The sequence below is a fragment of the Hemicordylus capensis genome, chromosome 12, assembly GCF_027244095.1.
Source record: "Hemicordylus capensis ecotype Gifberg chromosome 12, rHemCap1.1.pri, whole genome shotgun sequence".
NCBI lineage: Eukaryota > Metazoa > Chordata > Lepidosauria > Squamata > Cordylidae > Hemicordylus > Hemicordylus capensis.
Genome location: NC_069668.1, coordinates 4,680,237 through 4,692,037, shown reverse-complemented (window position 1 = coordinate 4,692,037; position 11,801 = coordinate 4,680,237). Strand labels below are relative to the sequence as shown.

Below are 11,801 nucleotides of genomic sequence, written 5' to 3'. Positions count from 1 at the left end.
TTTGGTGCAGGCTGGACTTTGTTCACGCCATCATGGGGGAGGTTTCCATGGCCTGAGAGGACGGATGGATGGATGCAGGAGTGGACGATGTCTCTTGCATGTCTCTCTATGTCTTTTTTTAAAAAGCTATTCTGCATAAGAGCTGTGGGAGTTTCCTTTCTGGCTCTGATACCAATCTAGGAGGAGTTAACGTGTGTTCTCTGGGCAGTCCCTGAGGAGGCTTCTGTGCCTGCGTAGAACAAGCCACAGTATGTAGCCGTGGCTTCAAAAGGAAGTAAATTTCCACACGGTGCAGAATTCGTGGATGAAATTCTCTGCCACGGAATGTGGTGATGGCCACCCCGCTTGGATGGCTTCAGAAGAGGCCTGGACAGATTCATGGAGGCCAGGTCTGTCGGTGACTGCTAGTCCTGATGGTTATAGGCCACCTCCAGCCTCCGAGGCAAGATGCCTCCGAATCTCCATATCTTGCCTCCGAGGTAAGTTGCCTCCGAATCCCAGCTGCAGGGGAGCCACAGCAGGAGAGGGGGCATGCCCTCACCTCTTGCCCGTGGGCTTCTCAGAGGCATCGGGTGGGCCACTGGGTGAAACAGGATGCTGGACTAGATGGGCCTTCTTGGGCCTGATCCAGCAGGGCTGGTTTTTTAATTTCTGTTTTATATCCCACTCTTCCACCAAGGAGCTCAGAGTGCATGGTTATGTTAATCCTCACAACAGCCCTGTGAGGTAGGTTAAGTTATCTCCTCCCACCCACCCCCCAAAAAGTTGAACTATACATGAGCATAATTGTGTCACTTGCCTGTGAACAGGTGAGACCCTGTTCCCACCCCTAGACACTGCATTCACACACCCACTCCTGGTTTTCTGCTACTACAGTGAAACTCTTGGGCTGGAAATGTGCATTCTGGCCCTGAATTTAATTAGATACTGTTTTAATTGTGTGTTAATAATTTTTAGTTTTTAATTTTAATTGTTGAAATGTTTTAATCTTTTATTGGCTTTTTTAATTGTCCTGTGAACCGCCCAGAGAACTTGCGTTTTGGGCGGTATATAAATGTATTAAATATAAATCAGTAAATCAGGGCGGGTGGGGGCGGACAGACCCACTCATGGAGTCACTATTACGCACTGATTAGTGGATGTTGCGAGATGGCTCCCCCCGCTGTTTACGGCCCGAATGCGGCTTGCCTGAATGGAGGCATTTTGCTGCTGTTCCAGCAGCTTGTCTGGAAAGTGCCCAGGTGTTGCTTTGCCTAGTCAGCAGCACAAAAGTGTCTGTTGCAGGTAAGAGATTGGGCTATAAATCAGGAAGCCTGCAGTTCTGGGCTCTGCCACTAGATGGCCCTTGGTGCTTTCGCCCACAATTCAAGGCTGCTAATTCTGGACGGACTCCACAGGGTAGTTAAGATTACAACCAGAGAATCTGTTGTGGACAGGCTGAAAACATGACATAACGGCTAAGTTATTAATGCAAACTGAAGGGATTTTTAAAAAGATCTGATCCGAGTTGCTTTTCCCCAGACCTTCTCTACGGCCTGATTTCACCCCACCATGCTTAGTGTGGAAATGTCATAATCCTCTAGTTCTGATGCTGTCAACTTGGGGTCCCCAGGTGCTGTTAGACTACATATCCCATGATCCCCTGCCACAATGTGGCTGAGGAAAGTGGGAATTGTAATCCAACAGCATCTGGGGACCTTTGGGTTGGGAAGGAACCCCAGTATACTGGCTCCATGTTGATGCGCAGCTAACGTCAATGGGTGCGAGGACATTGTATGGGTTACATCGTGTGCAAGCAAATGGAGAACTGCATACTTCTCTCAGCCAATGTCAAACGCTGCTTGTTCCACTAGGCACTCTGCACATGCTCCAAGACCCTCATAGAATCCAGTAGTCCAATTGCCCTACTACAGGGGCTCCCAAGATGCTGGATGGCTACTCTGATTATCCCCACTTGCAATGGATGTTTTTGGACTACAACTCCCATTAACCCAAAGGCCATCATGGCAGGGGATGATGGGAGCTGTAGTCCAACAGCATCAGGGAACTCAAGGTTGTGAGCCCCTGCTTTAGTTACAGCCAAGAGAATTTTCCCCCTCCTGCATCTCCGACCTGCCCCCCCGCCCATCTTTTACAGCCCAAATTGTTCCAAACCACTGACACATACACTCAAACTGTCTAGCGGAGAGTCTGTTATCCTGCATAGACAATAGATTTAATAAATGCTAGGAACGATGCTCCAAGTCGCATCTTTCGCTTCGGCTGACGGGATCTGTACAAGTCTCAAAGCAATTTGGGAAAGTTGAGCTAGGTTCTTTCTCCTCGGGTCTGTCTCTGATGTTCGCCATGCAGCACACTGGCAGCCTCTAAAAAGCTTCCGGTGTCACTGCCGGCAGTGCCTTGCCTTGGGTTTTTGTAATGCTAGAAGAAGCTTGACCGTCGGGTGGCTTCCTGATAGAGCGACATCTGTCCGTTCGTTCCTTCTTTATCTTTAAAGAAGGCTTACAGGGCCTGTAAGGACAGTGTGAAAACTATGTATTTTATAGTGGCCAGGAGAAAAGGAAGGCAGGGGGTGGAGAGTTTTTGTCTTCCTCTCTCCGTAAATTAGAACTTGAGATGTTCCAGTGGAACTGCTTGCCACTACATTTAGGAGAGACAAAAGAAATGACTACTTCACGTAATTTATGCATTTGCCACAAGATGTGGAGATGCCCGATGGCTTTAAAAGGGGTTTGGACACATTCCTAAAGGAGGAGAACTCTGTCAGCAGCTGTTGATTATGACAGCTGTATAGAGCCTCCATGTTCAGGAGCAGTAAGCCATTGAATACCAGCTGCTGGGGAGCCAGAGCAGAAGAGGGCCCTCCCCATGCATGCGCACACAAATCCTTACCTCTTCTTAATGACTTTTCCTCCAGGTTGGTCCCTGCCTGCTGACAGCAAATGCCTCCGCTTCAGCTTCTCCTGCACCCTGGTATCTTTGCACAGGGCCCAAGGACTGTGCAACTCAAGCAAGCTGCTGTTTTCAGGTAGAGCAACCAAACTGGGGCTGTCTAAGCCGTAGTAGGCCTTCTGAAACGAGAGCCACACATACGTATCGGACACAGGGGTGCCCTATTCAGGCAGAGTGTGATGGGCTTGGATGGGGGTGTATCTGGATTCAATTATCTGCCCTGTCATGAAATATGTTTGGGGACTGGTCACATCCTCTCAACGTACCATGGATCGGAATTTTCAATCAGATATAAATTCATTGCTGAAATTTTATGATGTAGAGATAATTTTGTCTTTCTACTGTGTTTATAAACCACCTAACACCTAAATCTCAAGGCGGTGTACACAACTTAAAACAATAAATAAAGCTCAATCAAAATAATTAAAACCATTTTACAATAACAGAACCTTGAAAATAGTTTTAACAATACATACTTTGAGCCTTTGTGTGATATCTTTTGCGCAGTTCAGACAGGGAAGAGGAACCCTTTGCTAACTCAGCAAAGAGGCACCTTTTTAAAGTGGTGATTCTCTTACACTGAGCAGGGGGAGAGCAACTGGCCCTCTCCATCCCCCCAGCATAGCATTCCTCCAGTGGTTGTTGCTAGTGTCTATCTTGTGTTTCTTTTTTAGATTCCCTTTGGGGACAGGGAGCCATTTTATTTATTTATTTCCATCTCTGTAAGCTGCTTTGGGAACTTTGGTTGAAAAGCAGTATATATTCGTCATATATTCTGAATGCTCAAGCATGGCTCTTTTATGTTTTCTTTACTGTAAAAAAACAACAACCCCCAAACCCTACTTTAGGCCTTATATTGATAACAACAACAATGTACAGGAATATTTACTGTATCCTGGGGACATTCAAACATGCAGTTTCCCATAGGAACATAGGAAGCTGCCACATACTGAGTCAGACCCTTGGTCCATCCTTGGTTGGTCTTGTGGTAGTAAGCATGTCTTGTCCTCTTAGCTAAGCAGGGTCCACCCTGGTTGCATCTGAATGGGGGACTTGATGTGTGAGCCCTGGAAGAGATTCCCCTCAGGAGATAATGGGGCCGCTCTGGAAAGAGCATCTAGTTTCTAAGTTCTTTCCCTAGCAGCATCTCCAAGATAGGGCTGAGAGAGACTCCTGCCTGCAACCTTGGAGAAGCCGCTGCCAGTCTGTGAAGACAATGCTGAGCTAGATGGCCCAAGGGTCTGACTCAGTATATGGCAGCTGCCTATGTTGCGATCATAATAAAGCGTTCAGATCAGGACCCTGGTGATGGGGGAGGCTAAAGCTCCCTAAACCCTTACCACCTGTGTCTCCCCTTCTGGCTGTTAACTGGCTAAAGAAAAACGAAGCCTGTTGGGAGCTTTAAAGTTCACGTGGTTTGGCCCTAAGGAGGAAAAACTCCAACTTATGCAAATCTTCCTAGTCCAGTTGCCTGAAAGCAATGCTCCTTTACCGCAGGTAACCAGGCAAGTACCTGCTGAGAGCCCTACCTGCCCTGAAAGGCTGAATGGGCTTGTTCTCATGACACGTGCAGTCATAGTTACAGGGTTAACTACAATCGCTGAGCCTGGCGCAGAGCGTGATATGAGAATCCTCAATCCGCACTTTCCCGCTAATCATGATCTCACTGCCGCGGTGAACCAGGATTATTAACTTGATTATTAACTATGGTCAACAACTGACAGCTGCCGTGTAGATTGTGGATTAATCATAGTTAATGCCAGCAGGGTGACTCCGAGAAAAACCTTGGCAGCCTGGGTGCAGGCCCTTGGGCCCTTGGCTGCCGACTGATCCCAGTTCTAGCACTTTCTTCGCTGTCGGATGTATCGTTCTTACCAGGAACTTGGCCATCTGGTTGGTCTTGCTGTATCTGTACAGCTTACACAGTTGCTTTTCATCCAGGGCCGAGAAGAGGGAGACGAACCTCCAGAGCATCCTAGAAGGAGTTGGTGGGGGAAACTGTCTTGCGTTACTCGTTCACGGGACGTGGACCAGAGATTAGCGGGGTAGGTCTAAAGCACAGGAAGAAAGGCTTGATCCTGTCGATAACCGAGATTCCCAACCTATGGTCCTCCAGATGTTGCTGAACTACAACTCCCATCATCCCCAGCCACATTGTGACTGGGGATGATGGGGGTTGTAATTCAGTCACATCTATTGGACCACACTGAAAGGCCTGGGGGCCAGTGCCGACCCCCATAAACCCTAACTGTGGCTCCCTGACGAATTGTTTCTTTGGCCTGCGTCAAGCTTCAGCCAAAGCTGAATGCTCTGTACCGTCTCCCTGGTACCATGCGGAAATGACTATTCTCGCTATGCTGTGCTGTTCTTTGACCACAGGTGTGGGGCTCCTTTAAGGGAAACTGATCTCAGCTGCCTTTCTCTTCCTTCAAATCCCTCCTCAGCACTCACCTTCAGGCAACTTCAAGGGTTACGGAATCACCATTTCCCCCCACAATGAAGGTAGCTATAAGCAAACTTTCAAGTTGATGTTATACAGACACACACAGAGGCAAAAGAACATCTACTATACAGCCATCTTTTTAGAAAACGCTTAAATATTATAATGTTTGAAATGCGCAAAACATGCTGGTAACGGAATCAGTGTTTTTGGACATGGTTTCTGATTCCGTTACTGACTGACTTTGCACGTTGCAGGCACTATGTAATATTTAAGGGGTTTGTAGCTGAAATTGGGCAAGTCCTGATGTCTAGCCTGAATCTGCTTGCTTGTAATCACAATCTGTTGGTTCTAAATTCCATCCTGAAAGACCACTTCTATGCTCCACTTGCATATACGCTGAATTGGATCACACTATGGACACTATTTCCCAATGGTTCTACAACTGAGACATCTCGCACCAGGTCCTGGGCACCACTCAGGATTAAATCCATGAACAAAGTAGGATTCTCAGCCCACTTGAGTGATCTATTGATTGGGAGGAATTAATTATGCAAACCAGCCTTTGATTAACTCCTTTTCCTGGGGAATATGGTAGACCTGTCAAGTCTTCAAGACCATCATGATACTTAACAGCTCTTCCTTATGTAACAAGATATTGAATTATGGCCGATATTGAACCTTCAGGTTTTGCAAGTCATCGCAATCTGTGTTGCTGATGTAAATCATTCTCTTTCCCTTGCTGTGCTTCCCTGTTTAGAGAGTAAACTCTTCTGGAAGAAAAGGAGAGCTTATCCTCTGTTTTCAGGACCTGGGAGATCAGAGGCTCTTCCTTTCTCTCAATCTGTAAATATTCCAGCAACAACAGAGAATCACTAATCATCTGCTTCTGCAGATATCAGATTCCCTCTTGGGGACTGAGACCCCAAATCCATGCCCTTTTTGCAGAGGTTAGTGCCAAGTGCCTTCTGACAACTGCCTTACTTTTTCCAGTGCTTCAGTTCCCAGGTCTTGCAGTAATGCTGAAGGAACATATTGATGTGATCTCCGAGAATGATCAAGTTATTGCGTGTGCATTTCAGTCTCTTCTCCTTGGGCAGCTCAGTGGGCAAATTCAGCTTCCGGAGACATTTCTTGAATGGTCTCAGAAATTCCTTGCACTGGGGAGGGAAAGGAGGGAAAGAAAACATTACAAGGTGAGCCTTGATTTAACGGGCTTTGATCTGTAACCAGGAGCTCGTGAAACGAGCCAATTTGCATTGGACTGAACACGCCCTCAAAGCATACTCTCCTTGGAGGGGAGGAAACTGCGAAGGCGAGAGACACATGAGATTTCTAAAATGATGTATGGGGGCGCGCGCAGAGAATGCTCTCATGACAGAACTGCACGGTGCCTGGTGCAGTTAATTAATTGGAAGGCGATTCAGGAGAGTGAAGGAAGTCCTTGGCACAATTAAGTTGCTTTCCTTCATGGCTTTAATTAATGCACTGCCACAGCATGAGGTGACCCCTGCGAACCGAGCAAAGAGGCGCTTCTGAAAGTGGTGATTCTCTTGAGTTTTCGCACGGGGATAGAGCGACTGGCTGTATCCAACCCCAGCAGAGCTTCTGTGCTGGTCTCTACTTTGAGTTTCTTTTTAGATGGTGAACCTTTTGTGGGGAGGAAGCCCTCTTTATCCATTAATTTATTTATCCATTCTGTGTAAACGGCGTTGAGGGCTTTTTGTTGAAAAGTTACAAATATCTGTAGAGGTTGTAGTAGGGATGAGAGTTAGCTGTGGACCTTGGACACACGCGCAGAAAGCTCTGTCTGGGTCTGCTAGCCCGGATGGCTGCATAGAACATCCATATTAAGAGGCACTTTATCTTTGAATCTCATATGCTGGGGAAGAAGCTGCAAGAAAAGGCCCTTGCTTGCTTGGCTTGCGGACTCCCCGGAAGCATTTGACTGGCTACTGCAGTGGTTTCCAACCCAGAAGAAGATGTTGCAGAACTAGAACTCGCCACAGTTTGTGCCTAGGGATGCTGGGAGTTGTAGTTCAGCAACATCTGGGGGAACCTAAGTTGGAAACCATGGGGCTACTGGATGGAAACAGAAGGCTGGCTTATAGATTCCTGGACAGAACAAACAGGGCTGTTCTTACAAGGATATGCCCATGGGTCCCAGGTTCAATTCCTGCATCAGGAAAGGCATGCACATTGGACTACAACTCCCATCATCCCCAGCCATAGTGGCTGACATTTGGGGATGATGGAAGCTGAAGGCCAACATCCATGGGAGGAGGGCCACAGTTGTGCAGCCCCACCCTAAACCAAGTATTAAACCCAGACTGGTATCCATTCAGCCAGTTGAGGCCTTTCTGATTAAGGGGTGAGGTTTTAGGAGTTCCTCCAAGAGAGGCAACTAAAGCCTCTCAGTGGGGAAATCTGAGTATCAAATCTGACTATCAAGCAAGAGGTTGCCGGTTCGAATCCCCGCTGGTACCTCTTATCAGGCAGCAGCAACATGGGAAGATACTGAAAGGCATCATCTCATACTGTGTGGGAGGAGGCAATGGGAAACCCCTCCTGTATTCTACCAAAGAGAGAACCACAGGGCTCTGTCGGCACAATGAGTCGACATCGACTCGACAGCACAGGAGAGGGAACTTTGATGCTGGAGAAGACTTTTGAGGAGGCCATGGACAGCCGGAAAAACAAACCAATGGATCCTAGAACAAATCAATCCCGAATTTTCACTCGAGGCACAAATGACCAGGCTCAAACTATCCTACTTTGGACACGATGCGAAGACCCAGCTCCCTTGAGAAGTCCATATAATGCTGGGAAAAGCTGAAGTGAAGGGAAGAAGAGGACAACCAGCAGCAAGGTGGATGGACTCGATTACAACAGCAATGAATGCACCACCTTACAGGCCAAGTGGAAGACAGATCATCCTGGAGAGAATCTATCTATGTGGTCACTAAGGGTCAACACCGACTTTACGGCACTCAATCTATCAACCAATCAATCAGACCGTCAGTCACATGAAAGGCTCATTAAACATCTCACTATTTTGAAGGTATCTTGTGGGAGTCCGTCTGCGTAGTAGACAAGCGCATCTCCAGATGGCATCACTGTTGCGAGGTTCTCCTTGGACGTTGCCTCGCTGGTCCTGCCGGCTGTAAGTTGGCTTTTGGCAACCTGCGAAAGGTCATGGCCGAGAGAGTCGATTCTGGATCTTCACTGCCGCTGCTGCCAGGTAGGGACGCAACCTTTCCACTGCCGCCGAGGGGGGATCAGCTGACGTTAGCATCAGCATGGTTGGAACCCACCCCGTGGCTGGATTCATCTCTGTTAGGAGGCACCACAAGCCAACCATCCTGCATCATTAACCTCGACGGCAGCAGGGTCTCAAACAAGGGTTGTGTTTGTCTTACTAGTGCTCTCTGCTCCCCTAAAGCCTGCTGTACTGAAATGTGGGCTCCCACAATTACATGAGACAGCTGGGGTGGTTGGTACCATCTGGGGGATGGGCAGAAGCTCATTGTGACTTCTGACAAAGTCGGACACCCCTAGAGACGGGAAAGAGGGAATTGTAGGGCTTTCAGCTCTCACTCTCTTCCTTCCTTTTCTTGTCCCGACCGTTAGGCCTGCAGTTCTTATGACAGCCAACAACCTGGCAGGCTTTAAGAGGGGTTTGCATAACTCCATGGAGGAGAGGTCTATCAATGGCTGCTAGTTGGAGGGCTATATAGGCCACCTCCAGCCTCAAAGGCAGGATGCCTCTGAGTACCAGTTGCAGGGGAGTCACAGCAGCAGGAGAGAGGAAATGCACTCAGCTCCTGCCTGTGGCTTCCAGCAGCATCTGGTGGGCCACTGTGCGAAACAGGATGCTGGACTAGATGGGCCTCCTTGGGCCTGATCCAGCAGGGCTCTTCTTATGTTCTTAACGTGCAATGGTGTTTTGAAAGCTTTTAAAGGTTTTAAACACAACTATAAAAGTTTATCATTTTATAAATGTGTCTAGATGTCAGAGGAATGGAAATGAACATGAACAGGAATGATTGTCCTCTAAAGATGACTCCATGGAGAAAGGACAACCGTTTGTTTGTGGTTGTGAACGGACAATCATTTGTTCAACCTAGCCCTTTCTTCTGTGGGGGAAAAATGGCTGCAATTTTTGACCTTAATCATTTTGGGGGTAGGAAGAAAGAAGGGGTTGATAGACTGTAGAAAGCTGTAATTGCGACAGTGCTATTTACCTCTTTTCTATTGGGGGGCGGGGAGATGTGGACGTTGGCAAGAATCACCGTGAGCATTTGTCCCCTGAGATGGTATTGGTGGCCAAAATTTCTGGGCTTGGCCCGAGGACCACATGGGTGTATCTGATTTTGTTAAAGTTTAAGAACAGCGTCTCTTCAAAGAACCTTCCCTGGTTTCATTTAACAGGATTTCCATTTATTGAACACGTACAAGACACCCGGGTCAATAGCACCGGCTTCAAACAGTTGTTGTGCTTGACCTTGGGAGTATTTTGAGTACCTTGGAAAATCCTACCATCTGTATCTCTTTATGGTGCTTTCCCACATTAATCATGCAGGGTATGGCGGTGTTTGGGAGCCACCTAATGGCACAGCGGGGAAATTACTTTATTAGCAAGCCAGAGGTTGCCGGTTCGAATCCCCACTGGCATGTTTCCCAGACTATGGGAAACACCTCTATCAGGCAGCAGTGTTGTAGGAAGATGCTGAAAGGCATCATCATCTCATACTATGCGGGAGGAGGCAATGGCCAACCCCTCCTGTATTCTACCCAAGACAACCACAGGGCTCTGTGGTCACTGACTTGACAGCACACTTTACCTTTATAGCGGTGTGTGTGTGGCGGGGTACATTTTCCAGATGAAAGCTGGGGGGGAAATCCATGCAGAAGGTCCCAGGTTCAATCCGTGGCAGCATCCCAAGGTAGAGCAGGGAGAGACTCCTGCCTGAAACCTTGGAGAAGCTGCTGCCCAGTCAGTGTAGACCACACTTGCTCAACTTTGCCCCGCCCCCAGCTGTTTTTGGACTACAACTCCCAGAATCCCCAGCCACAGTGGCCAATAGCGATGGATTTTGGGAGCTGTAGGCCAACATCTGCAGGAGGGCCAAAGTGGAGCAGGCCTGGTGTAGACAAAACTGAGCTAGATGGACCAAGGGGCTGACTCGGTTTAAGGCCACTTCCTCTGTTCCCATGCTTTCAATAGGACGTATCGTACCTACTCGAATACAAGACGACTCTGAATTTAAGACGAGACCCTTTTAAAAAAAAAGTTATATCCTTATTTAGCCAAAAGGACGAGGGCTCCAGGATGACCCCCTGATCTCTTAGCATGAAAGAACTGGGGGGAAGTCCAGTCTTGGGTTCAGGTAAAGACAGCAGCCTTGACTGACCAACTGGATTAAAGTTGCAGCAACTCCGACTCAGTCTCCCTTTTGTAAAATGGAGATGATCATGCTCTGCTGCTTTAACTGTCTTGTGTAGAGTGTGTAGAGTGTCAGAAGCTGCCTTTGCAACTCCACCATGTTACTGAAACGGTAAATAACATTAACAGTGAGGAAGAACTCCATGCCACAGTGTGCCCCTTGTTCAGACCTGACAACTCCTGGTGGTGTTCCGTTCTCCCAGCATCCTTCTGGCATTCCCTTCCCCGACCATCGCCTTCCCCGCTACCCAGTTCCCGCCTCTCTCTTCTCTGCTCACTAGGAACTCCATGGCGGCGAAGATGGCCCCCCTGGCCTTGTGGACTGCAGCCTGGCCTGGGTGGGCGGGTGACGCTTGGCCTGCGTTTGTGACATCACCGCTGAGGTGAATTGGTTCCAAATTCCTAGGACAATTGAAGGAGAAGGAGAGTTTCCCCAGATGAAAGGAATAGGGTGTGGCAAGGGGCACATTTGGTTGCTTAGACCTGCACTTCGTTGGCAGGAAGAGACCGTCCTTCAGGGAGGAGGGTCCCAGGCGTTCGGGGCTTGAAAGATTCAAACCAGCACTTTGGATTGGACCCAGAAGTAAACTGACAGTGCAGCTGGTGCAGAACTACTGAATATGCACCCGCCTCCCAATGCCTGTTAGGATGTTTTGCACCAGTCGAATCTTCAGTCTTATCTTCAAGGGCAGCCCCATGCAGAGTGCATGGCAGTAGTCAGGCCTCTAAGTTACCGAAGCCTGGATCAGCATGGCAGGTCACACCTGACCTGTCTATCTTTTAACCTTGGCATGTAGCAATTCCTCAAGGCCAAATGAAAGTCAGTGGGGATCCTGGGTCAGTAAAATTTGGGGAGAATTCCCCGGCCAGTCGAAATCGAGGAGGCACCCTATAAACAGTCATCCCCCGACCCCATTTAACGTACTTCACAGCTACACAACTTCAACCCTCCAGTTGTCATCG

At 48.2% G+C, this 11,801-nt stretch overlaps 1 protein-coding gene across 1 annotated transcript; it reads right to left on the bottom strand.

The window, feature by feature from the left end:
• Nucleotides 1-2,177: 2,177 nt before the first annotated feature.
• CHCT1 (CHD1 helical C-terminal domain containing 1) lies at nt 2,178-11,197 on the bottom strand. The gene is made up of 6 exons (XM_053274513.1): nt 11,009-11,197; nt 8,444-8,575; nt 6,377-6,552; nt 4,828-4,927; nt 2,893-3,071; nt 2,178-2,511 (listed from the first exon to the last, which is right to left on the bottom strand). The coding sequence occupies exons 1-6, from the start codon at nt 11,126-11,128 to the stop codon at nt 2,367-2,369; spliced, it is 852 nt and encodes a 283-aa protein (XP_053130488.1). The 5' UTR covers nt 11,129-11,197; the 3' UTR covers nt 2,178-2,366.
• Between the last annotated feature and the right edge of the window lie 604 nt (nt 11,198-11,801).